The 26,940-nt window shown below is 47.6% G+C and overlaps 7 protein-coding genes across 10 annotated transcripts; 4 read left to right on the top strand and 3 right to left on the bottom strand.

Annotated features, from left to right (window-relative positions):
* Positions 1 to 3: 3 nt before the first annotated feature.
* LOC108070680 (platelet binding protein GspB) lies at positions 4 to 11,706 on the bottom strand. The gene is made up of 7 exons (XM_017161253.3): positions 11,197 to 11,706; positions 10,903 to 11,127; positions 10,778 to 10,818; positions 9,027 to 10,606; positions 8,897 to 8,953; positions 8,478 to 8,840; positions 4 to 8,363 (listed from the first exon to the last, which is right to left on the bottom strand). The coding sequence occupies exons 1-7, from the start codon at positions 11,365 to 11,367 to the stop codon at positions 307 to 309; spliced, it is 10,494 nt and encodes a 3,497-aa protein (XP_017016742.1). The 5' UTR covers positions 11,368 to 11,706; the 3' UTR covers positions 4 to 306.
* Positions 11,707 to 12,094: 388 nt separating this feature from the next.
* On the top strand, positions 12,095 to 13,377 carry CSN5 (COP9 signalosome subunit 5). 2 transcript variants are annotated; one of them, XM_017161209.3, is made up of 3 exons: positions 12,095 to 12,448; positions 12,507 to 13,077; positions 13,144 to 13,377. In XM_017161209.3, exons 1-3 carry the CDS (start codon positions 12,188 to 12,190, stop codon positions 13,287 to 13,289), a joined length of 978 nt encoding a protein of 325 aa, XP_017016698.1. In that variant the 5' UTR covers positions 12,095 to 12,187; the 3' UTR covers positions 13,290 to 13,377. The 2 variants fall into 2 exon arrangements, with proteins under 2 accessions (XP_017016698.1, XP_017016697.1); XM_017161208.3 differs by having other exon boundaries at positions 12,096 to 12,448; positions 12,507 to 13,083.
* A 1,555-nt stretch (positions 13,378 to 14,932) lies between these two features.
* Positions 14,933 to 17,072, top strand: LOC108070665 (Guanylyl cyclase at 89Da). Its single transcript, XM_017161236.3, has one exon. It carries the CDS (start codon positions 15,019 to 15,021, stop codon positions 17,023 to 17,025), a length of 2,007 nt encoding a protein of 668 aa, XP_017016725.1. The 5' UTR covers positions 14,933 to 15,018; the 3' UTR covers positions 17,026 to 17,072.
* Positions 17,073 to 18,982: 1,910 nt separating this feature from the next.
* Positions 18,983 to 23,173, top strand: LOC108070648 (soluble guanylate cyclase 89Db). Of its 3 annotated transcripts, none has more exons than XM_017161217.3 (2): positions 18,983 to 19,292; positions 20,918 to 23,173. In XM_017161217.3, the coding sequence occupies exon 2, from the start codon at positions 21,012 to 21,014 to the stop codon at positions 23,016 to 23,018; it is 2,007 nt and encodes a 668-aa protein (XP_017016706.1). In that variant the 5' UTR covers positions 18,983 to 19,292; positions 20,918 to 21,011; the 3' UTR covers positions 23,019 to 23,173. The 3 variants fall into 3 exon arrangements, with proteins under 3 accessions (XP_017016706.1, XP_041630367.1, XP_041630368.1); XM_041774433.2 differs by lacking the exon at positions 18,983 to 19,292 and adding an exon at positions 19,979 to 20,375; XM_041774434.2 differs by lacking the exon at positions 18,983 to 19,292 and adding an exon at positions 19,979 to 20,420.
* Positions 23,174 to 23,491: 318 nt separating this feature from the next.
* On the top strand, positions 23,492 to 24,279 carry Dhfr (dihydrofolate reductase). Its single transcript, XM_017161219.3, has 2 exons — positions 23,492 to 23,698; positions 23,774 to 24,279. The coding sequence occupies exons 1-2, from the start codon at positions 23,604 to 23,606 to the stop codon at positions 24,249 to 24,251; spliced, it is 573 nt and encodes a 190-aa protein (XP_017016708.1). The 5' UTR covers positions 23,492 to 23,603; the 3' UTR covers positions 24,252 to 24,279.
* On the bottom strand, positions 24,249 to 24,870 carry Sdhaf3 (Succinate dehydrogenase assembly factor 3). The gene is made up of 3 exons (XM_017161220.3): positions 24,691 to 24,870; positions 24,514 to 24,623; positions 24,249 to 24,457 (listed from the first exon to the last, which is right to left on the bottom strand). Exons 1-3 carry the CDS (start codon positions 24,770 to 24,772, stop codon positions 24,266 to 24,268), a joined length of 384 nt encoding a protein of 127 aa, XP_017016709.1. The 5' UTR covers positions 24,773 to 24,870; the 3' UTR covers positions 24,249 to 24,265.
* Positions 24,871 to 25,235: 365 nt separating this feature from the next.
* On the bottom strand, positions 25,236 to 26,793 carry Der-2 (Derlin 2). The gene is made up of 3 exons (XM_017161206.3): positions 26,430 to 26,793; positions 25,813 to 26,333; positions 25,236 to 25,749 (listed from the first exon to the last, which is right to left on the bottom strand). The coding sequence occupies exons 1-3, from the start codon at positions 26,514 to 26,516 to the stop codon at positions 25,575 to 25,577; spliced, it is 783 nt and encodes a 260-aa protein (XP_017016695.1). The 5' UTR covers positions 26,517 to 26,793; the 3' UTR covers positions 25,236 to 25,574.
* Between the last annotated feature and the right edge of the window lie 147 nt (positions 26,794 to 26,940).

Here is a 26,940-nt window from a genome sequence, read left to right as displayed (position 1 = left end):
GTTTATGAATCTTTATTATTTTGGGGAATGATAATTGATAGAATGCCTTACCAGGTAAACTATGCATATTTATATATATAATAATTAAATCTATCAAGGTTTATTTAAATTTACGTGAGAGCGAGCGAGCCCTCCCTGCGGTATGCGGGAAGGGATGCAGGGGAGTAGCTAGGATGCTGCAATACAAATCAAATTTTTTATACAAAAGTTACAAAAACATTAGCTCAAAAATTAACAAGGTAAATACAAAGAACAAAGGGATTCCGAAATCCAACTACCTGCCAAATATATATATATATAAAATTTTTATACCCGGCGGGAACGTGTTGCTCGCTTGGGCGCACCTTCGACGCTGGCAGCCGACGCCGCCGCTGCTTCCGTCGGTTCAAAGTGCACCTTCTTGGCGCGTCCTCCGCGAGTTGCCGTCGTCGCAGATGATGATGGCTCTGCGTCAGAGTCATGGACGGGCTGCTCCGGCTCTGGCACCGCTACTGCTTTGGCGCCACCGCGGGCCCGACTACGAGCGGGTGGCTTCTTTGCCGGCTCATCCTCCGGCTGAGTTGCAGCATCCTCGGGAATCTCAGCCACCGGCGTCTTGGCACGCGTCCCACCTCGACCCTTCTTAATCGGGACAGTATGTTCTTCCGGCTCAGTGCCTGACTTATCCTCTGGAGGTTTCACCGGTGTCTTGGCACGACTTCCACCCCGCGCCTTCTTAGTGGGTACAGCTTCGTCCAGGTCAGTCTCGATCTTGGCCTTGCGTCCCGTCGCGCGTGAACTCTTTGAGACTGGCTTGGCTTCCGGCTGCTCCTCTGATTCCTCGTGCTGTCCGCGAGCTGCTCGCTTGCTAGATGGCGCCTCCACTTGCTGGGACGAGTCAGTATCCGTCGCTTTGCGTCGAGCGGCACGCCCCTTGGCGATTACTGGCGCCGGATCTTCTTCCGCCACAGACTCGGCCGGTGGTGGGGCCGCCTCTAGGGAGAGTCTGTTTGCAGGTAATTCTTCTTTCCCGGCCGCCTTTACCTTGCGTCCCTTTGGAGTATTCGGTCGCGGCGAGGAATCCACAATTAACTCCAAGGCCTTGGCGGTCAAATGGCGCACCCGGCGATTGCGAGAAGTGGTGGGCTTATCGTCATCCGGTGCTTCCGTGTAATTCTTGCGCGGCACGTTGCGTCCCTCACGCCGCTGCGAGGATGTGGGCTCCGCAATAGGCACCACATTTGCGGGCGTCTCTACCTCCTCGACGGGTTGGCGTTTGGGCTGCGGGGTCGATTCTTCCTCTGCCCCCTTAAAAGCCAACAGCTTGCTGGCCGCTGGCTTCCGAGGCCGTCGTGCAGATCTCTGCTTGTCCTCGTCTGTGGTCTCGTCGTAGTTTTTACGCGGCATGTTACGGCCCTCTCGTCGGCGTGGTGTAAAATCATCCTCAGATCCTACAGCTCCGTCGCCGATTTTGCCTGACATGACCACGACTGCTGGCACGCTCTCAGTTGGCACTTGGTGCAGATCGATTTTTGTTTCCTGCCCATTATCCTCATCCTTAGTGGAGTCCTGGCGGCCGCGACGGGTGGTAGTTTTTTTGGTCCCATCGATATTGGCTGAGGCCTTGCGAACCCGCCGCTTGGTTTTTTTCTCTGCGGATGCAGCCACCACCACATCCGCTGGCTGTATCTGAACTTCATCGTTGTTATCTGCTGGAACTATATTGTGTTCCTCGTCCTCAGGGTTGGTCTCTGCCGCAACTGGGACTTCGGACTTGGGGCCCTCATCTTCGGTGGCCTTGCGTCCACGCAGGCGTGCAGCAGTGCTCTTGGCTGGCACCTCCAAGGTTTCAAGTTTCGGCTTACGTCCGCCTCGACGGGTTTTGGGTTCCTCCTCCTTCAGAAGCGGCTCGATTTCAGGCTGTGGCTCGGCTACCTCTTCAATATCCTTAAGTTGTTCCACCTCGATGTTGTGGGAAACAGCATCAACGGTTTCAGCTGAGGGCTTGCGGGCATTGCGCCTGGACTTTTTGTCAGGTTCTTCCTCCTTGGCTTCACCCGAGGTTTGTTTCTCAGGTTCAGCCGGTGTTCTGCCTCTTCGCCTTGGTTTATCAGGGACATTTGGGACCGTATGCTCAATGTCAACAGATGGCTTGCGTCCTCGACGCTTGGGTCTTTCTATGTGATCTGTTTCCTTGGCGGATTCAGGCACCTCAGCGGGTACAAATTCTGTTTGCTCCTGGGATCCAATAGGTTCTGTAAGATCTGATGGTTTATCTTCTGAAGCTGGTGCCAATGGCTTCTCTACATTTCCTTTTGCAGACTTTGAGTTACTGGCTGCAGTGTCCTCCTCTTTTGAGGGCTTGCGTCCCCTGCGCCGTGATCTTACCTCCGTGCGAACATCTTCAGGTTTCTCATCTACCGTGCTAATGATCTTGGAATCATTATCTTCCTCCACTATAGATTTTAGGTCTTCTTTAGATGTAGAGACCTTAACCACATTATTAGCGTCTTCCTCTGCCGATGCTTTACGTCCACGTCGTTTGGGCTTTTCTGGCATTTGGGTTTCCGTTTTTTGTTCGATCTGAATGGACGTAGACGTAGTGTCGTCTTCGAAGACTTCAGGTATATAGTCTATCTTTGGTTTCTTGTCCGGTGTAGTTTCCGTTTCTTCTGCCGATGCCTTGCGCCCCCGTCTTTTAGGTTTACCGGTGCTGGATTTAATGGGCTTCGCCTTTTTAGTCTCCTCAGCACTCTTAAGCTCCTCTTCTTCTTGCTTATTTTCCTCATTGGGTTCTACACATATTTCCTTTTTATTTTGGACGCCTTCTTCCTCCCCTTCAACTTCCTGATTTGGAGGAAAATCTGCTTCCTGGGCCTGTTCTTCCTCCTTGGTTTCATCTTCAATATTCTTTATCATGGGCTCAGGAACTTCAGCTGATGGCTTGCGTGCTCGTCTTTTAGGTTTTTCTGTAATGTCTACTGACTTGACTTCCTCCGATGGCTTTCGTGCGCGTCGACTTGGCTTCTCCAGGGCATCTTTCTTCGGCATCTGATCAGATACAACTTCCTTTTGAGGCTCATTATCTTCATTGGGTCTAGAAGAATGTGCCTCTTCCGGAATAACTTGCAGTTCTTCCTCCTTCGTAGCTTGGTTGTGCGTCATGGGTTCAGCCACTTCCGCTGAAGCCTTACGAACGGCTCTTCTCTTTGGTTTTTCATGGACATCATTCGACTTAACCTCCTCTACCTCTGCAGATGGTTTTCGTGTGCGTCGGCTTGGGTTCTCCATAGCGCCTTCTGCAGGTGTCTCCACGGAGGCTGATCCCTTTCTGGTCGCTCGTTTCACAGGTTTTAATTTCTCTTTCACGCTGGGTTCATCTTCCTGATGCATAACCTTTATTGTCGAATGATTGAGCGATACTGAGGGTTCTGGATTTGGTTCCCCGATTTGTTCGGACTTTTCAGGATCCGAACTAGAAATAATAGGCGTCGCTAGCTCATCAGCTTGTATGTTTTCAGAGTTTGAGGCCTCCTTGTTGGATGCTTCAATATCCTGCACGAGCTCCGAAACGGCCTCCACAGTGCTCGAAACATCTTCGCTGGACTCGTCTTTCACTTTAGACGACTCTTCATCAGCAGAACCTTCCACCTTTGACTTGTTGTGTTGTGGTTTCTCATCTTGTTTAACATTTGCGACAGATTCTGTTGTTGAAGTGATTTCAACTGCCTCTAACTTTTCTGAAGCCTGTGGTTTCTCTGTCTTTTCTTCTTTAGTAACAGGCGCCGCGGGTGTACCATTCTGAAGTTCATCAGAAACGTCTTCAACCTTCCCATTATTAAGATCCTCATTGGCAATTGTTTCTATAATTGAGACTGAAGAATTTGTATTTGGGCCATTGGATGTGTTGCAATCTTCTGCAATTGGAGAGCCTTCTTCAGGGACATCTTCGACCTTCGGTTTTTGGGAATCCTCAGTGGGTAGGGTTTCTTCAATAGGGAGCGAAGCATCCGCAGGGGCTGGTTTGTGATCTTCTCTAACTGGAGATGATTCGGAATCAGAATCATCGCTCAATTCAATTATACCAGAAACTTCTTTGACTGTGTTGTGATCTTCTGCTATTGGAGTGCCTTCTTCAGGGACATCTTCTACCTTTGGATCCGCAGTTGGTAAGGTTTCTTCTATTGGCTCTGACGGGAGTTCCGGAGTTTCGGTAGTGGACACAGGGGCCTGGTTGTGCTCTTCTTGTGGTGATTCAGAATCATCGCTTAATTGAACTTTCTTTGCATTTGAATCTTCTGTTGGTACGGTTTCTTCAGTAGAGAGCGAAGCCTCTGGAGGTGATTCAGAACTAGAATCATCGCTCAATTCAATTATATCTGAAACTTCTTTGACGGCACAAGTTTGCATCACCTTCTGGTTTGGAGATTCCGCATTGATATGACGATCATCTGGCTGTGGCTGTTCCCCTTCACTTCTATGAGCAGAAGTTCCTTCGGTCAGTTCCTCTGACATAGATGCATCTTCGGTTAAAGACTGATTTATGACGGCTTCTTTGACCTCCTCCTCAATCGATAAATGGTCCGTTTTAGCAAGAGATTTGACAGCAATATCAGTAGCAGATAATGAAATGTCTTGTTGAGGCTCTTCCGACCGCTGCACTTCAGTGGCTGTTCGATCCGTGGATTTGCCTTCAGACTCCGCGTCGGTAGAAGTTGATTCATCAATCTGAAGTTTGTCTTTGGATGATTCAGAATTGCGTGAAGAGTCATGGTCACCAAAGGCCATAGCTTGGTTATTGGACGTTACTGTTGCATCTTCGAAGGGTTTTTCAGTTACCGAGGCTTCATGAGCTCCATCGACCGCTATGCTACTATTGGGTTTCTCTGTAATATTAATCTCCGGATTTTCAGCCATACTTTTGTCTTGCACAGCTGGTGATGATGAAGGTTCCAATAGAGCTGAAGTTTCCAATATATCAGTAATGGGTTGATCTAGACATATTTGTTCGGTAGCAACTTCTCCTGGCTGTTCTGTAACTGCATCATCTTTTACTGTTAACGAGGTCTCTGCGGCAGCAGATGGAATTAACTGGGAAGTCTGTTCCTTCCTAGCGGAAGTATCAATAGAAGTTTCTTCCACTTCATTAAATTCTTTATCTTCTATTGGTTTAAATTCGTCTTGTTGGGCACTCATTTCTTCACTTGTCGCCACATCTTCCGGATGATTCTCTAAAGATTTTGCTTTTCGTTGCTCTTCAACAACAGAATCTTTTTCAACCTCCTCAGCTATGCTTGATGTATCCAGCTTATTAACTTCAGCCACAGATTCGCCGTGAATAGCAACATTTTCAGATGGGTAAATTTTATTTTCTTCCGTGCTGGCGGGTTTCGGCTGCTCAGTAAAGGACTCTATTATTATAGAACTTGTGCTTAGTGAACTTTCCTCATCAGGAATATTATCTGTAGAAGGGACAACTGTGGGAGGCACATTTTGTGGTGTTTCCAATGAAGTATTGTCTGTGACATCATCCTCCTTTTGATCATCTTTGTTTATTTCTGTAATAGCTAATTCGGCAATCACTGAGACATCCCTCTTCGGCGAATCGCCAGCTGTTATGTCTGCTGCATGGAATTCTTCTGGTGGATGCACATCTGGTAATGGACTCTTTTCAGGAGATGCTTCATTTATTGAATATTCAGCAATAGTAGTTTCCTCCTTATCTGATTTTACTTCACATACGGATTCTACTTGTGTTTTATTCGCTTCGATCTGTTTTGGAGATCCTTCGGAAGCAAACATTTTAGCTTCGGCACCATTAGTCTTTTCATCGTCACATGGATTCATGTCTTCCATAACTCCAGCCTCATTTACATCTTCCTGGGCCGGATTGATAGGATCTGTATGCTGTACATCTGACGTTGAATCAAACTCAATATTGGCTGGACTTGGACTAGGATTTGCTAGAGATGATTCCTCTTCATGAGGCACTACTTTGATGTCTTGTTTTGGCGTCTCTGGAGTTGCAGTTGCGCCAGTAGGCAACTCCTCAACAGCACTTTTCTGGATTTCTACATCATTAACAAAAGGTACCTCTAATGTATTTTGTTCTAACTCCGCCGTAGGTTTCTCATCCGTATCATCATTTGCATCAGCTTTAACTAAAGACGCCTCTCGTGTAGGTGACTTGGGTTCTTCGGCAACAGATACTTCGCCAGCTTCTGGCTCTGTTACTGTAGAAATACTTTCCATTTCAGCATCTTGGCCAAGTGATTCTACAGCGATATTATCTGATGTTACATTAGAGATCTGTGCATCAACGGGTAACTTATCGGTCTCAGATTCTTCAGAGGGTAAAGTGTCGATTACTGAAAGATCTTCTTGTACAGTTTTGCCAGTTAAATCTCCTTTAGTAATAGGAGGTTCTGAATCGATTGAACTTGGGTCATCGTTTGTTGAAAGTTCCGCCTGCAAATTGATATGAGTGGCAAAACTATCAGATGTTGTATCGGAGTCCTTAGTTTCAGCAGTTTCTTGTGCATCCTCTGTAGTTATCATATTTTCTGTCTGTTCTTCGGAGGGTACTGAAGGATCTTCTTCAGCAAGTTTGTCTCCCTCCAACTCTTCTGTAGAAATTGGCAATTCTGAGTCAACGTTTGTTAAAAGTTCCTCCTCCTCCACAACAACGGAACTATCTGCTGTTGAATCAAAAAGTATAACTTCTTTCTCATCATCTCTTGTTATCTTTTCTTCAGACAGTTCTTCGGAGGGTAGTAGATCTTCCTCTGCAGTTTTGCCAGTTAAATCTTCTTCAGAATCGGTAGGTTTCTGGTCACCGTTGGTTTCAAGCTTCTCATAAGGAGGGAGAGGGAGTGCTTCGGAGTCCACAGCAGCGGATACATCATTTCCTTTGTCTTCATCTGTCAGAGCCACATCGGTGTTCTTGCTTCTCTCCAACAATTCTTCGGAAGGCAGAGGATCTGAAGGATGAGTTCCTGCTTCTTCAGACCCAGACTCGGCCAGGTTTTGATCCACTCTCGTTGAGACCTCCACCTCGTCCTCTTGCGTTGAGTCCAAGGGAAACGTCTCTGATTCTACAATGGTCAATTCGACGGCTGCGGATTCATCGTTCTTCTTTGTGGATTCTGCTTCCATGTCGCTCAAACTGTCTAGTTCGATTACTATGGATTTTTCATCTTTGGTTGCACTAATGCTGTCGCCTGCCACGCTTTCGTTAACTTCAATCAGCGAGACCTCGTCCATCAATGAACTCTCTCTGCTTATGGATTCCCCTCTGGCTGATGTCTCATTAACAGATGGCTTGCCTTGGGACTGGTTTAGTGTGATATCCTTTGTAGCAACGGATTCTTCGAGTTTGTAGGCTACAGAAACCTCTGCGGGAGCTGCTATTGATTTCTTGGGTGTCACTCTTGAATCCTCCGCCACCTCAGCCTCATCATCATCGTCGCTCAATACGAGAGGTTCGGTCAGACCTACGTTTGAGTCATTGTCGACATCGTTGATTTCTACCGGCTTATAGGTGCTCTGTCCTATGGCCCCCGTCTCATCCACAGTGACGTTGCACGATTCCACGCCCGACACTATTAGATGCTCAGAGAACATAGAGTCCGAGGTCTGGTCCAGCAACTGTATCCCGCTCATTTCGTTCGAGCCCAGTGAGCTGGGCCTTGAGGACGCTTCGCCCTCCTCGGTAAAGGTGCTTAGCTCAAGATCGGCCTGCATGGCAGCCTTGTAGGTGGTGCTAGTGAGGGGGTCTTTTTTACGGGCTTCCAGCTTACACACACTCATTGGTGCCTCCGATGACACCGATTCTTTCAAGGGATCCAGTCCCGACGCTGTGCTAAGGCTTGTTATATCTATCTCTGATTCGGTGTTCTCCATGTTGGCCACTGATGTTCTCGGTACATCATCAAAGATTTGGTCCAGGTGCAACGTGGTATTGGTCGTGTCCAGATCGTACTCGGTGGTTGTTGCTAAGGAATCCCTGCGGGACTTTAATACGGCACTAGCTGGTTCGTTGGGCACCATGATATTCCTGGCGCTGGGGGTCTTCAAAACACCCTCCAATACCTTTTCGTTCTCTACTGCGACGCTTGCCACTGTGATGCTCCTGCTGGTCTTGCTGTGCTGTGGCGTGCTGCCTGTAATAGAGTTATCCAGCAACTCTTCAATATTGCCGAAAATTGGAGAAGCGGGAACCTTGGGTGTGCGCAGCATTTCCCGCAGTCCCTTGAAGCGAGGTGTGCTGCAATTCTTGGGAGTCTTCAGGAGATCCCTCAAACCGTGATAGTCCACATTGTCCGGCTCATCGCAGGGCAGCTCCTTGCCATAATTTTCATCCTCCACAAGGGAAGTTTTTTCGTCTGTAATTAAGGCGATGGAATTAGCTCAAAATATATTAATAAATTGGATTTCAGTCCATCTATTTTGGAAACTTAAAATTATTTAATAAGTATTTATATATTGTTGAATCTTACCATCATCTTCCTCCACAATCACACCCATATCATCCATGGAATCATCCACTGGAAGTGTGGCCTTGGGTGTGTTCATCATCAGACGCTTCGATTGTCTCGTTGGCGTGGACATTTGCTCAGAGAATCGACGCTTGCGGCGCGGCGTACCGCTTTCTTGATTATCCTCCACCAACGCCGAACAGGACGCTCTACGTGTGCCCCGTTTGCTGCCCTCCGTCTTCGTCTCTGACTGACTGCTGCTGGCCCCCACTGAGCCCCGCCGAGTGCTGCTGCAGTGACCTGCCTTCTGGTCAACAGATAGTCGTCGCAAACTCCTTCGAATCATGGGGGTTTCTACTCGTGTGGTTGGTTCCTTGTTCTCTCCTGGGGGCGAAGAATAAACTTGGTCTTTTAGTTCTCTTTACAATTCGTTCACTTACCTTCTGCAACAGAATCAGAAGACTTAATAGCTGGTGACTCTTCCTCCCCAAGCTTGCCTGTTATATTTGTAAAATAATCAAAATATAAGTACATTTTGAAGAAGGCACTTTAATCTTCATCTTTGCTTACCATCATCATCGACTTGTTTGGGAATATTTGCGTCAACTTCTTCACAAATACTATCTTCAATGATGTCTACTCTTTCGTTGGCTTGCATAGAACAATTTTCGGTATTTTCATTATCGACAAGATCGTCTGGTTCTTGACATGATTTCCCAATAGGTAGAGTTCCATTATCGCCAAGTTTGGGAGACTTAACCTCTTCCACAGCAGATGGTAGTTCATCCCCTACGAAAGAATCTTTCCTTATCTCTGTTGGTGGAGGAGAAGAATCCAGAATCTTGGAAACAGCACTATCATCCATTTCTCCAGTGACAAGGGCAGAGATGATTCCAAGTATAGAACTTGCTTCAGCCGGGTCCCCGCTTTCGTTCATGATCGTAAAAGTGCGACTCAACTCGTCCTTCGTCGAGTCGTCTAGTTTCTCTGGAGTGGAACATTTGGGATGTGACATATTGATGGTTTTTCTCACAGCTGGCGATCCTGGCTGGGACGAGCTCGACTTCGGAGAACTACTCTTAGGGGAGTTGAGCGTACGTCGCGCCTTCGCCTTGAGCTTGAGGCCCATGTCTACGGCGAGACTGCGCTTGGCAACCGCCAGGGACTTTCTTATCTCAGAGAGCTTGTTATCTCTTGGCGTCCCAAGGTTAAAGGATTGCCGTCTGTGCTGGATGTTTTTGGGTGCCGAGTGCACTGCACTCCTCCGCGCTTCTCTGTGTTCAGGCGAAGGAAGTGAAACGAATGGCATGCGCGGCGAGATGTGGCTCAGGCGACGTTGGATTGATGGGGGATTTGGGGTAGCTACTGGTGTTTTATCCCTTTGATTGCCAGCGATCTGCTTCTTCTTGGTGCTGGTGAGCAGAGCCCGCTTCATTAGGGACTGCGGCGTGCGAGTGGGTGTGGCGGACACGGCATTGGCGGCTCGTCGTGGCGTCTTGGCCAGATGGGACCGGGCTGGTGTGGGTGGCGTGGCCGACTTTGTTATGTCAATGACAAGGGGCGAGCCATCCGAAGACTCGTCCGTGCTGTCCACGCTAATTGGTGTGGGCTTTAAAGATGGTCGAAGCTTTGAGGGTGTGGTCAGATCGATCAGATACATGGACGATTGCCGCTTGGTCTTTTTCGAGGTGGAAGGTGTGCAGAAGTCCATCAGATCACGGCTGCAGCTGTCGTCGTTCAACTCGGACAGCACTCCCCCTTTCGGAGTGCTGTACACACTCTTGGGTGTGGACATGGTCACAAACGCAGCCACAGTCTGTTTGCTACTTTTTGTTGGACTACGCACGCAGGCGAAGGACTTCTCCACCTTGACGCCAGTCTCGCGCGGCGAGAAGGATGTTTGGACCACGTCGGAGCGAGCGCAAAGCTGCAACAACTTCTGGTGGGTAGCCGGCGGCGTGGCAGTGTTCTCCTTGTTTTGGGTCGCCTCCACCAGATCGACTTTGGGCGTCTCGCACGATGACGTCTCCTCTGTGCTTGGTGGAGTCGAGAAATTTAAGCTCTCCTGTTCGTCCAACTGGGATTCGTTTTGGCCCCGCGATTCTATAGAGGTGTTGCCCTCGTCATCCGAGTTAATGCTGTAGTGAAAGCTAAAAAGGGATGCACGAAAGACAGGGTTTTATGAGGACATATGCCGAAAATATGTGATTTTTCCAATTGTTGTTGTTGTTTTTGTTGTGGGTTGAGCACGCTCAAGCCATTTTAGGGGTTGGCGGCTGCTACCTGGCCCCGCAGGCGACTGCCTGCGCTGCTTTACTTACTTGTGCACTGTCAGACGCTTGTCGATCTGTGGACGATGGGACTGCAAAGGCAAACAGAGATAGGAAAGGCGTCGTATTGGTCTCAAGAAACTGTACTTGCTGGCAGAGATTTTGACGCCACTCACCTTCAACGAGGGGCAGGAGTTTGGCGCCTGCTCGACGGGCTGCTGGCGCTCCGGTGTGCTCGCCACATCCTCTGACCCGGACATCTTATGAGACTCCCAGGTGTAAACCCTGTCCAGAATGGTGATCCGGTTGCCGTGCAGCAGCGGATGACTGCGCTGGCCGTGGATGATTTTGTCATTCAAGTGGATCGGGATATCCTTGTTGGACTGGTTGATGAGAGTCACCTAGAGGACACAAAAACCGACCATTTAAGGCGGCTTATTCGCAACATCGCAGACATTCAGTATACTCACCCTGCCGAATGCGTCGCATGTTATCTCGCAAACCAGGCGCTCCGCCTGCGGTTCCAGGATTACGTCGCAGCTGATGTAGGAGCCGATTTGAAAGGTGCGTCCCTTGGCCGGCACCAAAACCTCCTCGCCGTTGTCGTCCACGTAGCGCAGCCGGGCGCCATTCAGAGACATTTTTCCAGCGGCCGGCGGAGTGTGAGCGGCTTGGGTGCGGGGAAAGTAAAAAAAAACCGAAAAGCGAATACGAAAGTAAGCCTAGGCGGCCAAGTGCCCAGGACTCGAGAGAGGAAAAACACTAGCACTTCTTCTACCAATTTTTCACTGTTTTGTGTTACACCTTTAACGCTGCGACTTAAGTTCCGGCCTACATTACAAGCGTCCCGATATCTCTTTCTGTGCAGGAATTTTTTTTTCAATGGACGCGCAAGTCCGGAATGCCAACTTGTTTTTGGCGCCACCGAAGGCGTTACATTCGAATTTCGAGGCGCGCGGAGCTGTCAACTGGTTTTATTGGGGACTGCTTTATGCACTTTTCCGCAACGATGTGAGGAAATTCTAACACATTATCAGGCAATTAACTGATATTTTGATAATTAGTTTCAGTAGAATGAAAATAAATTAGTTTCACAAGATTTCTTTTTGGCAGGACGAGTTCTTTTAATGAAGCCCTGGCATGGGCAACGGTTTCAGTGTTGGAAAACCCCTGGATTGGCTAGAAGGAAACTTTAGCAGAGCTAAATGGCAATCAGATTTTTAAATTACTTTCAATACATATAAATTAACTGAAAAAATAATTTAATCAATTTTTCCTTGTCTTATTCCGAACTATTTTTAATTCCTTACAATTTTTTTCACTGTAAATGTAATGTGACCAGCACTCTTTGCCGGATGGTATTCTTTATCAGTCAGCTTGCGGTCACACTGTTTGCAACAAAAGCCGGAACAAAAACGAAATTCGCAAAAATTCCGCAAATATTGGTAAAACCACACAACAATGGATTCGGATGCCGCCCAAAAGACCTGGGAACTGGAGAACAACATCCAGACTCTGCCCAGCTGTGATGAGATTTTCCGCTATGACGCTGAGCAGCAGCGCCAGATTATAGACGCCAAACCCTGGGAGAAGGACCCGCATTTCTTCAAAGACATCAAGATCTCGGCCCTGGCGCTGCTCAAAATGGTCATGCACGCCCGCTCTGGCGGCACCCTGGAGGTGATGGGCCTGATGCTGGGCAAGGTGGAGGACAACACAATGGTGAGTAAACGAAAGAGGTTAGATACGGGAATCAGCTACTTAACTGAATGCCTTGCAGATTGTCATGGACGCATTCGCACTGCCAGTGGAGGGAACCGAAACCCGCGTCAATGCCCAGGCCCAGGCCTATGAGTACATGACCGCCTATATGGAGGCCGCCAAGGAGGTGGGCCGTATGGAGCATGCCGTTGGATGGTACCACAGCCATCCCGGCTACGGCTGTTGGCTGTCCGGCATAGATGTGTCCACACAGATGTTAAATCAGACGTACCAGGAGCCGTTCGTGGCCATTGTGGTTGACCCCGTGCGCACTGTTTCCGCTGGCAAGGTGTGCCTTGGCGCTTTTCGCACGTATCCAAAGGGCTACAAGCCGCCGAATGAGGAGCCGTCGGAGTACCAGACCATCCCACTAAACAAAATCGAGGACTTTGGCGTCCACTGTAAGCAGTACTACCCGCTGGACATTAGCTACTTTAAGTCGGCTCTCGACCGCAAGCTGCTTGACTCGCTGTGGAATAAGTACTGGGTGAACACGTTGGGCAGCTCGGGGCTGCTGACAAACACGGAGTACACCACTGGCCAGATTATGGACCTCTCAGAGAAGCTCGAGCAGAGTGAGAACTTTTTAGGTCGCGGTACATAGCAAGCCAAATCCAAGAATCCTTCTTGTTAATAATCAGTTTTTCGCTCCGCAGGTACCGATGTCAACGAGAAGCGATCTGAGGACAAGCTTTCGAAGGCCACGCGAGACTGCAGCCGCTCAACCATTGAACTGATACACGGCCTCATGGCACAGATCGTCAAGGATAAGCTCTTCAACAAGGTCGGACTGGGAAAATAGATTAAGATGGTGATTAGTTTCACTTAGTTTCCGTATCTGTCTAATACTGTATCTAATAATAAAGCACTGAGCGGATTTTCTATGTGAAGCTGAGGTCTTGAATCGTTGTGGAAAACCAGAATGTTTTCAGCTTGTGCAAGCCGATACGAGCGAACTTAAAAGGCAGATTCGAATGTAATGTATATAATTGTTTTGGAAATTCTTTGGGACGTGCCTACCTGGTTAGCGGCTTGGCTTGGGTTCGTCCTAATTGCACCGTCTCATCAATCAAATGGTTTCATCATTTATTGCGTTTAGCGTCGTATTTTATAACTTTTATTTCTCGATTGCGTGTCTGCTGATTGGCGGATAGGGATTCAGGATCGACCCGAAGTCTGCGTTCGGCGGCAAGAGCCACAAGTGAGATGTCAACGCCCTTCCTGCACGTGGCCCACCAATCAATTGGGGGATGGGTAAGGGGCTGTGCTCTCTAATTAAATACGTTGTCACGTTTATGGCCCCTGTGGAGCACCGGAAGAGGGTGCTAATGCAAATACCAGTCCTGCTTAACCGCTATCATCACTTTTAAGGCCAGGAAGGCCCATTAAAATGTCAGAATTTGTGTGCGTGCATAAGTTCCTTCAGTTGCCTGTGTGTGTGCTATCCAAGATATATACTGTGGAATTTTTAAATTCTCTTAAACGTTAATGTAAATTGTGGTGTAATGCTAACCAACAAATCTTACATGAAAAGGTAACCGAATAAATTACAATAAACCTTACACAGATTGGGTGGTGGACAGGCAACCCGAAACTTTCCATAAATTGTCTGTCCTTTATAAAGATTTAGGTGACAAACTCTACACTTCAGCCCCCGGGTTCGTTTGTGCGTGTGAGTTATTGTTACAAAAGCAATAAAATAGGGTAAAATACTTCATTTTTTTATACTTTATCGAAAAGTAACCGTCGATTGGCATCAACAAGGAGCAATGACATGAAATCTAACACTGCTGAAGGGGGCTCTGTTTGCAGTCCTGGGAGGAGAAAGATGGTGGGTGTTCGTTCAGACGCTTCCCACTTAGCAAGGGTGTGTGGAGGCGGTGTACGGAGCGGGTGTCAGGGCCGATGTTGACTATAAAAGACCCTGCCACGAAGGCCAGACGTTTCATTCGCACACGGAGTGCGACCTGCGAAGCATCAACAGTCTCGGCCAAGGATACCATGGCATCATCCACAGGAGCAGGCATCCTCCACCAGCCAGCAAAATCAAAGTAACTGCCAGAGCAAACAATGGGCAAAGTGTTCGTTTGCTGAGCGTTAGTGCGTGTGCGTATTCCTGTGGGAACTGCAGGCAACATATGCCCCAGAGTGTGTGTGTTCATAAATTGAATTTGCCGGGAATTATAAATAAATAACGGCCAGAAGCCGCAGCAGAAAATTGCCAACTGAAACTTATATAAAAGCCACGTTAACAAGAAATAAGCTTAAAACGCGGAACAGCACACAGGGGATTTAAGCTGATTCAAGCCGTGTTGGGACCTGTTGAGCAAGGTAGGTGTAGCTTTAATTGTTGGTACGCAGGATTCGTGCAGGATTATCTTTAATAAAGTTATGTTAAATGGAGAATTAGGAAGAAACATTGAATTAAAGATGCAAGGACTAAATAAAATATTTTTAAAACTTTCTTAATTTGCATTTACTTTTCATTTTTAGGTAATCCAGATTAAGACGATCTCCAAATATTTCTCGCCATGTATGGAATGCTCTATGAGAGTGTCCAGCACTATGTGCAGGAGGAGTATGGCGTGGATGTCTGGAAAAAGGTTTGCCACATCATCGACTGCAAGCACAACAGCTTCAAAACGCACCAGATCTATCCGGACAAGCTAATGCCAGACATTGCAGCCGCCCTGTCCGCCTGCACTGGAGAGTCCTTTGACTTCTGCATGAACTTCTTTGGGAAGTGCTTCGTGCGCTTCTTCAGCAACTTTGGTTACGACAAGATGATTCGCTCCACGGGACGATACTTTTGTGACTTTTTGCAATCCATCGACAACATTCATCTGATCATGCGCTTTACATATCCGAAGATGAAGTCGCCCAGCATGCAGTTGACCAACATGGATGATGATGGAGCTGTGATCCTCTACAGGAGCAGTCGCACAGGCATGTCCAAGTACCTCATCGGACAGATGACGGAGGTGGCCCGCGAGTTTTACGGCTTGGGAATCAAAGCCTACGTAATCGAGAGCCAGAACGACATCACCGGAGGCACAGCTGGTCCTATAAAGCTCACTGATGGTCCCCTCACAGTGATCGTTAAGTACCGACTGGACTTTGATAACAGGGAGTACATGGCCAAGCGCGTCAATACGGAGGCACATCCCTCGCAGCTGCGGATGCCTACCGTGAATCTGAACGTATTTCTGGACTTGTTTCCCTTCACTTTTGTGCTGAACCACGACATGAAGATCACGCATGCCGGCGAGAAAATTGTCGAGACGTGGATTATGCATAATCCTGGGGCCAATCCCAAGGGGTTCATTGGTACACATGTCATGGACTTGTTCCACTGCCGTCGCCCTAAGGACACCACCATTGACTGGGCGACCTTGATCCAGATGAGGGCTGTGCTCTTCGAGTTCGAGCTCATCCGCACGGGCCACAACCGTGCCGCCTATGACGCCGTGCTGAACATGGACTTTGAAAACTACGACGAGATGGACTTGAACGAGGCCCAGACAATGGCCCTGGCCAAGGCCAAGGAGTTCAATGATGCGCATCCGGTGGACAAGGACGAGGCCTCGGGAGATGATGAGATTGACCCGGCCACGGGAGAGCGACGATCTTCCCAGGGCCTGCGCTCCATCCTTCTGAAGGGACAGATGTTCTATATCAAGGACGTGGACTCGCTGATCTTTCTTTGCAGTCCGCTAATTGAGAATCTGGATGAGTTGCACGGGATTGGTCTGTACTTGAACGACCTTAATCCTCACGGCCTGAGTCGAGAGCTCGTCATGGCTGGCTGGCAGCACTGCTCCAAGTTGGAGATCATGTTCGAGAAGGAGGAACAGCGTTCGGATGAGCTGGAAAAGTCCCTTGAGCTGGCCGATTCTTGGAAGCGACAGGGCGATGAACTTCTGTACTCCATGATTCCCCGACCCATTGCAGAGCGTATGCGACACAGCCAAGAGCAGGTCTGCCAGAGCTTCGAGGAAGTGTCCGTCATCTTCCTTGAGGTCCTGAATGTCTACGATGGAGGTCTGAATAGCATTCAGGGAGCCATGCAGGCCGTGAATACTCTGAACAAGGTGTTTTCCTGTCTAGATGAGGAGATCATTTCACCGTTCGTGTACAAGGTGGAGACCGTTGGCATGGTTTACATGGCGGTTTCTGGTGCTCCAGACGTGAATCCACTTCACGCCGAGCATGCCTGCGATTTGGCCTTGCGGGTGATGAAGAAGTTTAAGAAACACGACCTGGGCGAAGTGGCCATTCGAGTGGGCATCAATTCTGGACCAGTGGTAGCTGGGGTTGTGGGCCAGAAGGTACCGCGTTACTGCCTGTTTGGGGACACTGTTAATACCGCCTCGCGGATGGAAAGCAGCAGCGATCCCTGGAAGATCCAGCTATCCACATACACAGCCGAGAAGGTGCGCCAGGTGGGCTACAAGGTCCAGTCCCGCGGCACCGTCAAGGTCAAGGGCAAGGGCGAAATGGAGACGTTTTGGCTGCTCGAGGGGCCACCGGAAGGTTAAGATATCAAGCTGAAAAGTTATAAATTTAAAGCACCGAATGCACTGAAAGATTGTACGACACCTGTGGCTTTGTAATCCGTTGCAATAAAAGAGAATTCACCTCTTTCTGATTTTTGTTTAATATTATAATAAAAAGGGTAAACTATGAGCTCCAACCTAATAAACTGTTTAGGTAATTCCCAATTTAATATGAAGTGCTCTAGTTTATGTGGCACCTTCTTCAGTGTTTCTTGTAGGAATATCCCAACCAACAGACAACCCCCATTTCCGAAAATCCATTTTTAATAACTGTTATGGGCGGCTTGCGTGTCGCTGTGAACACCATCACGATGGGCAATCCATATAAGCCTCCCATAAGGTCCCAGGGAGGGTGTCCTCTGCTCCTTCATAGAAATTAAATTAAGTCATTCTGCGTGTACAGAGACAAAGCTGCTCAAATGTCTGGACATTGGACAATTAATTCTGAAGCCTCACTGATAATGATCACACAGAAAAGAAAACCTTTCTACTCTGAATCTTTAGAATGTATCTAGCTCTTTAATTCTTATAAATAGTCCGGATTCTGAAGTTATATTTTCTCTCAGTGCAATTAATCGCCTAACGCAGTCATTAAGTTGTTCCTTCGGGGAAGCAAAGGACAACACTGGATGTCTTTGTAGTTTTCGCGTTGTTTCTCATTTTACGCGCGCCTGTCGTTTGCGTTATTAATGGCATTTTGAGTGGCTTTTAAGCATGCCCGAAATATCCCTTCTTTGTGCCTGACAAGGGGATGCCTGACCTGGCCCTGCTCTGCTGTGGCCCCCAATCCGGCACATTATCATCAGTTTGCCAATTCATGTGCTGTCCATAAAATTGTCAACGTTTATTTAAAAAGCTCGTCGGGAGAATCCGTTTCGGTTAAGCAGGATGAAGGTTTTGTTTTGGGCACCAGAACGCTTTCAGTTCCTACATTCGTTAAGTTGCAGAATCCTCTTTAAATTGCTTTAAAACAACCCATCAAATATGTAGCCAGGACCCATGGCTCACATACACAGCAACACACAGTCGATTGTGTGTATTTATTGCTGAAGTATGCGTGAAAACGGAATGGCATTAAGTACAGATGCCCCAAAGCCATCTCATCTAGGGAGAAGGGAAATGGAAAGGAAGAGGGAGCTGGGAAATGGGAAATGGGAAAGGCAAAAGCGAAAGGCTACCACAATGATACATTTGACAGACTGTTAGGAATCATCCAGGGACTCGGGACTGGTAAGTGGGAAATCGGATACTTTAGCAATAAAAAGATAACTATAAACTAAATAAAATAAAGTTTTTAAAGTTTGAGCTTTAAAAATTGCATTAAAAACATTGCCTACTTTTTCGAGCCAGTTTTTTAGGGGTTTAAAAATGAGGAAGAATTTTAGATAGAATCTAAAATCGCTAGAAGCCATCCGTTTACAATTCATACTTGTAATTCAATATGACTTTTGGAGTAGAATTAATACCTATATAAGTCCTGCGAAACTAAAACCATGTCCTTTTTCCCCAAAGAGTGTTTATAAATTATTTTTCATATAAAATCGTTTATATTCCTTCACAGGACTTATCACTTGCCATCCCTGGGACACCGTTTTAACAGTAACACAATGTCGTAAGACCCAAAGGACAATATTTTGCACGGAATGCCGAGAACGCAAACATGTACACATACACAAGCCGGTTGGCGTGTTGGCGTGAAAGGGAGGTCCTTAAAGGGAGCGAACAGAGAGAAAAATGACTCCTTCGTTTGTGTGTCAATGTTGATACTATATCGGAAGAAGAGAAAGTGGCAATTGAGCCAAAGAGCATTGACTCCCGAGTCCGATGGTGACGATGATGATGATGATGATGATGACGGGCATGGTCAAACAGGGAAGTGCGTGTCGAGGCGCAGGCACGGAGGTCGTAAGTGGCCCGGAAACATTGCTCCAACTGCAACCCAGCTGCGGGGGGAGCTATAAAAGGCCTGACCGCCAACGACACACGCTTCATTCGCCCCAACGACTACGTTCCGTCTAAAAGGGAAAAGAAAAGCTCCGACTCCCCGACAGATCCGACGGCCCAGCCTCACGAAGCTCGTTTCGTCAGAGGAAATCATGGAACAAATCAGACTGCCAAAAGCAGAGCCAGAACCAGCAGCAGAAGGCAAGAAGCAGCGACAGGCGGCAAAACAAATTTAGTGTAACAATAGCAACGGACGACGAAGCACCGCGGAGTCCGGAAAAGCGAGAACCCGGAGCTCCCGAAAAGTACGTATATACATCGAGTGAATTTACGGTTTACGCGCCCGGGGAGGCTGTGAGTGGGCATATGCTGGTGTGTGTGCAACTCTCCTTAAATTATAAATAAGCGAAGAGCAAATGCCGCGTGTATAAAATTAAAACTTCACGGCGGCAGCCTCTTTCTGGAGGTGCGAACAAAAGCGTTTCTGGATGAGAAATCAACAAGCGGGAGCGATTGGAACGGGACAGAAAGGCAATATAAAGCACGCTGTATACTTGTGGATTTATTATGCTAATTTCACTGTCACCTTATCAAAGAGATTTAACAGGGAAATCGGTGGCTTACCTGGCCAGGAATTTTGTACTGAAGTCAGAGAGAGAGAGAGAAAAAGAATTTGAGGAAAATTAAGTTTTCCAGAAAAGAAAAATTGTTGCTATTAAATGTTTAAGATTATAACTTATTCAACTAGAATTCAACCAAACAGACCTCCCTTTTCAGTAAATCATCTTTAATGCTGAACAAGACAGGCATTATTAAATCATCTTTTCCCGCATCAGTTAATATTAAAATTATCAATTAATATCCCTGGCAAACATAATTTATGAAAGTTTAGTAGCTATTTAATCAACTTATTATTAACTCGAGTATAAATGGTCGGAAGCCAAACAAGTGTTTGCCTTTTCTACTTTATTTGACAGCCAACATTCTCCGAACATTAATCAAAAAAGCAACCTCTACTCTCCTCTCTCACAACGAACAACAGAATTTTTATCTATTTTTGTTTACGACATTGGGTTTTGTCAGAAATTTGCATGTTTTCGGTCAAAATTGAATATAGGTACATACATACAAGCTCCTGAAAGATGTTCGAGAATTTATGGCCACAGTTAGTTAGCGTTTGAGGGGGAGAATTAACGGCAACAAAAACAGCCATCGGAAATAAGGCAAGAGTACAATGAGCCTTGTTCCTGCCGCCTGAGGACGTGACAAGCTTTAAGGAGACTGAGGAGGAGCCGGAGGATACCCTGAGGAGGCGCGTGCCTGCGTCTGCCACATGAAGTCAAATTAAACTGTCGGGGCAATAAATCAAAAGACATGAAGGAAAAGCGGTATTTACTTTCCCCGAGTGTCTTGGTGTCTAGATAAGAGTGAAGGTAATCTCTCTCGACAGGATCCAGGCATATGTAACCCTATTTTTATTTACTTTAAAAATTTATCTCAATTTCACGCCTGTTGGTTTTATTTGATGGCTCATAACGAGATGCCTCGTATGCAAATTCGGATAAATGTGACTAAAGTTACAGTAGCTTCAATTCTTAAAATAATTTTGCAGGGAATGTTCTTATTTTTTTAAAGCACGTTCTTCGTTTTAAAGAAATGTAAATACCACAGAGAGAAATATCCTAGTCGAGGCTTTTCATGTTGCGTAGGGTCCATTACCTCCTTATCCTCCCATCAATCACTTGAGCTTTATCTGTGTTTTGTTGGCCGGCCTAATCCCTGACCTAACACACCCAAATTAACTCACATCTTTCGGGGTTCGATCCGGACTCCCGGACACAGCTTACCTAATTACCAGCTGTGAAAGATGGAAAAACTTTGCCCAGCCGCTTACCCTGATTATGTCCCTGCCAACTTTGGCTCGTTACAGGAAAACTTTAGCAAAAGCAATTTGGCCGATAGACAGGAGGACCCAGCTTATCCAAAACTTCCCCAAATCCAAGTCCACACCTACCGTCGCCATCATGTACGGGATGTTGTACGAGAGCGTGCAGCACTACATCCAGCAGGAGTACGGCATGTCCACCTGGAGGAAGGTCTGCGAGATTGTGGAGTGCAAGCACCAGAGTTTCAAGACGCACCAGATCTATCCGGACAAGCTTATGCCGGACTTTGCTGCCGCCCTGTCTGCCTGCACTGGAGAGTCCTTCGACTTCTGCATGAACTTCTTCGGGAAGTGCTTCGTGCGCTTCTTTAGCAACTTTGGCTACGACAAGATGATCCGCTCCACGGGACGATACTTTTGTGACTTTTTGCAATCCATCGACAACATTCACCTGCAGATGCGCTTCACCTACCCCAAGATGAAGTCGCCCAGCATGCAGCTGACCAACATGGACGACAACGGAGCCGTCATCCTCTATCGCAGCGGGCGGACTGGCATGTCCAAGTACCTGATTGGCCAGATGACGGAGGTGGCTCGCGAGTTTTATGGCCTGGATATGACCGCCTACGTGCTGGAGAGCCAGAACGACATTTGTGGCGGCACGGCGGGCCCCATTAAGCTAACAGACGGCCCACTTACAGTGATAGTTAAGTACCGGCTGGACTTTGACAATCGGGACTACATGGCCAAGCGGGTAAACGTGGTCGCCCATCCGTCGCAGCTCAAGATGCCCTCGGTGGACCTGAACATCTTCCTGGAGCTGTTCCCCTTCACTATTGTGTTGGACCACGACATGTGCATCACACTCGCTGGCGAGAAGATAATTGAGACGTGGATTCTGCATAATCCTGGCGTCAACCCTAAGAGCTTCATTGGTAGCCACGTCATGGATCGCTTCAAGTGTCGGCGGCCGAAGGATACGAAAATCGAGTGGGAAACCATTCTGCAAATGCGCACGGTTCTCTTTGAGTTCGAGCTCATCCGCACGGGCCACAATCGAGCCGCCTACGATGCGGCCCTAAACATCGACTACGACACCTTCGACGATGCCAGCCTGAACGAGGCACAGGCGATGGCGCTCGCCAGTGCCAAGGAGTTCAGTGCAGAGAATGCCAAAGAGGAGGAGGCTGCCACTTCGTCCAAGAACGAGATCGATCCGGCGACAGGCCAGCGGCGAACCTCTGTTGGACTGCGTTCCATCCTTCTGAAGGGACAGATGTTCTACATAAAAGACGTGGACTCGCTGATCTTTCTTTGCAGTCCGCTAATCGAGAATCTGGATGAACTGCACGGGATTGGTCTGTACTTGAACGACCTTAATCCGCACGGCCTGAGCCGAGAGCTCGTCATGGCTGGCTGGCAGCACTGCTCCAAGTTGGAGATCATGTTCGAGAAGGAGGAACAGCGTTCGGATGAGCTGGAGAAGTCCCTGGAGCTGGCCGACTCTTGGAAGCGACAAGGCGATGAGCTTCTCTACTCCATGATCCCCCGACCCATTGCCGAACGGATGAGGAAGAGTGAGGAGCATGTCTGCCAGACCTTTGAGGAGGTTTCCGTCATTTTCATCGAGGTCCTGAATGTCTATGACAGTGGTTCTAACAACATCCAGGACGCCATGCAGGCGGTTACCACCTTGAACAAGGTATTTTCGGCACTGGACGAGGAGATCATCTCGCCGTTTGTGTACAAAGTAGAAACTGTGGGAATGGTTTACATGGCGGTTTCGGGAGCTCCAGACGTTAATCCACTCCACGCCGAACACGCCTGTGATCTGGCCCTGCGCGTGATGAAGAAGGTTAAGGCCCACGCTCTGCCCGGTGTGGCCATTCGGGTGGGAATCAACTCTGGACCGGTGGTGGCCGGTGTGGTGGGCATGAAGGTGCCCCGGTACTGCCTTTTCGGAGATACTGTCAATACAGCCTCGCGCATGGAGAGCAGCAGCGATCCCTGGATGATTCAGCTGTCGAACTATACGGCGAAAAAGGTGCAAAAGGTCGGATACAAAGTGGAGGCACGGGGTTTCGTCAAGGTCAAGGGCAAAGGAGAGATGGAGACCTACTGGCTTTTGGAGGGACCAGAGCAATAATTTGGTTATGGTTTTCAACGGTACCATTTTTGTAATAACCTAAGGCACCAGCTTTGCTATCTTTATAAGGAAGCATGAAGCCACACACCCTTAGGGTAGAAGAATAAACCTATGATAAAAATGTACAAACTTGAAATAAATAAATACAAACTGTCGGGAACATATAAATACTTAAGGTTTTGACTTGCAGGGAATTTTTTTAGTATTATTATTATTATTTTTAGGTAAATTATATGGTTGGCATAACACAGTAAAGGATTTTTTATTATTTATTATTTTCTTACTGCGTTTAAAGATTTATTACAACACTTTTAAGATCATTTTAATATTTAAATGTCTAAATAATACCATTTTATATTTTCAAAAAATTAAATTATTTGCAATTTTCAAAAATTTAGTTTATCCACAAACCAATAATTTTTCTTGGGGAATCCCACTATTAAATATCGATACCAGGTAGATATCGTTATCGTTTCTCGACAGTTGACATTCCCGCGCTTCTGGATCAGCTGCTCCAAACAGGCTTTTAAGCTGAATTTTGAATATATCTGATTTCCCCAAACTATTAATCACTAATTAGAGGTAATGACTGGCAGAAAGATGCTGCGCTTCAACTTAATGGTGGCCGTTGGCGAAAACTTTGGCATCGGCCTCAAAGGTGACCTGCCCTGGCATATAAAGTAAGTTTGCAGAGCAGAGATAATGCAGATTTGCAAACTGATTAGATTATTATCCACTATATTCCCCCTTCGCAGGTCCGAGCTAAAGTACTTTAGCCGCACCACCAAGCGAACCAACGACCCTGGCAAGCGCAATGCCGTTATCATGGGTAAGAAAACGTACTTCGGGGTGCCAGAAAGCAAGCGCCCACTCCCGGAACGCCTCAACATAGTGCTGAGCACCACCATGAAACCGGCGGATCTGCCCGCCGACGTGGTGCTGTGCCCCAGTCTGGAGGCGGCGATGCATTACCTAGAGACCGAGGCAAAGGATATTGAGAACGTTTGGATTGTCGGCGGCAGCGGGGTTTATGCCGAAGCCATGGCCTCCACGCGCTGCCACAAGTTGTACATAACCAAGGTCCAGGGGAAGTTCGAGTGCGACACCTTCTTTCCCGCGATACCAGATGGCTTCCACGAGGTGCCTCTCGATGCCGGCACCCCGGAGGGGTTGCAGGAGGAGAACGGTATTAAGTTCGAGTACAAGGTATTGGAGAAACAGGCTGCTCAATAAAATTCTAAACACTTTTATTTGCCCCGCACATCGTCCGCTGTGATTGTATCGCCATCGAGGCCCCTGGCGGCCAGCATGAGCTCGTACAGCTGCACTACTTGATCGTCCTTTAGCATCTCCACGGCCTTTGGGTCCATCTCCTCGCCCAGCTCGCCCTTGGGTTTGCCCCGCAGGCCCAGCTGCTGGGTGATTGTCGAAGCATAGCGCTGCAAGAGATACTCTTCAGAGGATGGGGTCGCCTGGGCAATTACGTAAAACTCACCGCCCACTCAGTCATGAAGAGCTGCGCCTCCATGGGATTGCACTTGAGGTGTCGCCGGAACTCGTCTCTGACATAGTTGTCGCCCAGGGCACGCAGTTCCGCCGGCATTCCTGTGGACAATCGAGGAGAACTTGATGAAGTGGAAGAAGGCTCATCAAAACGCCGATTTCAGCTTACCGCGGTGGAGCCGCAGAATGGTTTTGTATAGCAGGCGGACACGCTGGGGGTGGGTAAGTTGGTTCATCACTATTTTCGACATCCTGAGTTTATTATCTATACATCCTTTATAATACTTTAAAAGTCAAACTGCTAAAAATTAAGTGTTGTTAAAAAATAACAACCCAAAAGAGGTAGGGCTGCAAAATCACCGATACATTATCGATGAAACAGCTCTTTATCGATGTTTAAACATCAACATCAATATTTTTACATTATGTAAAATTATAGTGTTTTTTTTAAACAATTAAAAGCTGATCGGGGGGTTTTTTTTAAGTTTTTCAGATTTTCAATTAATTTAAATAAATTTAATTTAATTTAGATATATTTTGTGACACTAAAAAAACATACTTTTTTAAGGGCTGCATATAAAATAATCATAGGATAGGACGTCTCCTATTTCAGTATTACTTTCCGTAGTTCTTTATAAAACCTATTTTTCATCTATAAAACTAAATTTTTGCTGATAGAATCCCAGTCTCCTTCCCAAAAACTCAACAATGCAATTTCCAATTCACAAAAGGGGCTTTTTACATCATGGTTTATTTGTAGCTTTTTTTGTATATATATAATCACATGTGCAGTGTAGGTTCAATCTGTCGTGAGGGCAAACTTAAAGTACATTTCGCGTGGCGATTGGACTCTGCATCAGAAAACTAACCAATAGATGACATACACACACGCTCTGCATTAACTTTGGCTAACTATTGCACGCCTCTCTCAATACTATACGCCTAATTACACCAAGCACCAAACGGGAGGTGGCGGAGGGGTACACAACATTGTTGTCGTCGTCGTCGTCGTTTGAACAGAAAACAGTTTAACAATCAAGTTTTCTAGTTTTGTTATTGTGGCGCTCCGGCGGCTGGCGGCGCTTGATCCGCCGGCTCCTGCTGTTCGCCAGCAGCATTTTGCTCCGGCAGCAGCGGCTGACCTTCGCCTCCCCATCGGAAGCCACCGGGACGATCCTCGGCGGGCGCTTGATAGTTGCGCTCAATGTGCTCGTTGAAGAGACGTTTCCTAAGGACACAAATGGGATGGATATTTTGGGGAAATCATTTGCTTGCAGGGATGACAACTCACAGAAAATAGGGCGTTTTAATCAGTCTATAGCCGTTGGATAGCGAGGGATAGACATCCTCCAGCACGTAGTAGATGTGGCCGACACCCATCCCGATGATGTCCACCCATACGGTGTTGCCTAGGATCATGGAGCAGCATAGAAGCACCCATGGCAGGTAGGGAGCCTGGAAGTTGAGCACGCCGAAGAAGTTCATTGGCACCAGTGGGTTGCGGCGCGACCACACGTAGACCAGCATTAATGTGAAGGCCTGGCCCAGGAACAGCAGATTGACGAAGATCCCAAAGAAGGTCATCAGCACGCCACCAAAGATGAACATCATCACGAAGTCCGAGCTGCGTCCGCGAAACGAACCGTCCTCCAGCATGCGGCAGTAGCGGTATGTGAACACCATATTGAAGAAGAAGCTGATGCCGATGGTACCGAAGTACAGGAATGTTGTGGCCAGTCGCCAGATCTGGAACTTCCTCACGATCAGAGTGGGGTTAAAGTACAGCTGCAGCGGCGACACCAGGTCTAGGTGCTGGCGAAAAGAACGGAAAGTTGGCAAAGTTAGCCGATTAGACGGTACACGTCACCCTCTGGGTGAAGCTCGGCCCAATCCGGGCCAGACACTTACTACCGCCAGCGTGGTGAGCACACAGACCGTGGTGTAGGCCCGCGTGACCACCGGGATCTCCAGATAGAACTGCCGCAGGGCATTCATGGCGGCTCCTCCGCTGGGCTGGCAGTCCGCAGTTTGGCAAGTCGGGTTTCTGCGGCAGCAGGTGCGTTGTTGTCTTTCAGTTTTGTGCGGTGCGGTGTTGTTTCCGTCGTTGCGTTCACATCCAATGCGTCCGAGCTGTAGTCCTCGGTCGTCGCTTCTCCGGATTGACAGTGCCGGCCGAGTATTCGGCCAATAAAACGAACTCTAAACTAAACCGAAAACTATTATTTTGCGAATTACACTTCTACCTACCTGCAGTAGGACCGTGCGGGGCTGACGGCAAAATACCGTTATTGTCACGCACGGTCCTACTGCGGGTCGCCGAATTGGAAATATATTTGAGTTTCCGAAATAGTCCGTTATTATAAAATTAATAACAGGAGATACAAACCAGAAACTAGAGGAAATCAAAAGTTTTGAATCT

The sequence above is a fragment of the Drosophila kikkawai genome, chromosome 3R (genome assembly GCF_030179895.1).
Source record: "Drosophila kikkawai strain 14028-0561.14 chromosome 3R, DkikHiC1v2, whole genome shotgun sequence".
In the NCBI taxonomy this organism is placed as follows: Eukaryota; Metazoa; Arthropoda; class Insecta; order Diptera; family Drosophilidae; genus Drosophila; species Drosophila kikkawai.
The sequence above is the reverse complement of the archived record's forward strand: the minus strand, read 5'-3'. Positions and strand labels throughout refer to the sequence as shown.

Bases quoted from the DNA above. Each gene is read 5' to 3' on its own strand.
- LOC108070680 (XM_017161253.3), bottom strand. From the start codon at position 11,367: ATGTCTCTGAATGGCGCCCGGCTGCGCTACGTGGACGACAACGGCGAG. The intron at 10,819-10,902 runs GTGAGTGGCGTC...TTGCCTTTGCAG, and splicing joins ACTCCTGCCCCTCGTTGAAG to TCCCATCGTCCACAGATCGA. The intron at 8,954-9,026 runs GTAAGCAAAGAT...CAAATATAACAG, and splicing joins CAAACAAGTCGATGATGATG to GCAAGCTTGGGGAGGAAGAG.
- CSN5 (XM_017161208.3), top strand. From the start codon at position 12,188: ATGGATTCGGATGCCGCCCAAAAGACCTGGGAACTGGAGAACAACATC. The intron at 12,449-12,506 runs GTGAGTAAACGA...AATGCCTTGCAG, and splicing joins AGGTGGAGGACAACACAATG to ATTGTCATGGACGCATTCGC. The intron at 13,084-13,143 runs GTACATAGCAAG...TTCGCTCCGCAG, and splicing joins TGAGAACTTTTTAGGTCGCG to GTACCGATGTCAACGAGAAG.
- LOC108070665 (XM_017161236.3), top strand. From the start codon at position 15,019: ATGTATGGAATGCTCTATGAGAGTGTCCAGCACTATGTGCAGGAGGAG.
- Dhfr (XM_017161219.3), top strand. From the start codon at position 23,604: ATGACTGGCAGAAAGATGCTGCGCTTCAACTTAATGGTGGCCGTTGGC. The intron at 23,699-23,773 runs GTAAGTTTGCAG...CCCCCTTCGCAG, and splicing joins GACCTGCCCTGGCATATAAA to GTCCGAGCTAAAGTACTTTA.
- Sdhaf3 (XM_017161220.3), bottom strand. From the start codon at position 24,772: ATGTCGAAAATAGTGATGAACCAACTTACCCACCCCCAGCGTGTCCGC. The intron at 24,624-24,690 runs GTAAGCTGAAAT...GATTGTCCACAG, and splicing joins CATTCTGCGGCTCCACCGCG to GAATGCCGGCGGAACTGCGT. The intron at 24,458-24,513 runs GTGAGTTTTACG...TATCTCTTGCAG, and splicing joins TCTTCATGACTGAGTGGGCG to CGCTATGCTTCGACAATCAC.
- Der-2 (XM_017161206.3), bottom strand. From the start codon at position 26,516: ATGAATGCCCTGCGGCAGTTCTATCTGGAGATCCCGGTGGTCACGCGG. The intron at 26,334-26,429 runs GTAAGTGTCTGG...TCTTTTCGCCAG, and splicing joins TGCTCACCACGCTGGCGGTA to CACCTAGACCTGGTGTCGCC. The intron at 25,750-25,812 runs GTGAGTTGTCAT...TTGTGTCCTTAG, and splicing joins ATTAAAACGCCCTATTTTCT to GAAACGTCTCTTCAACGAGC.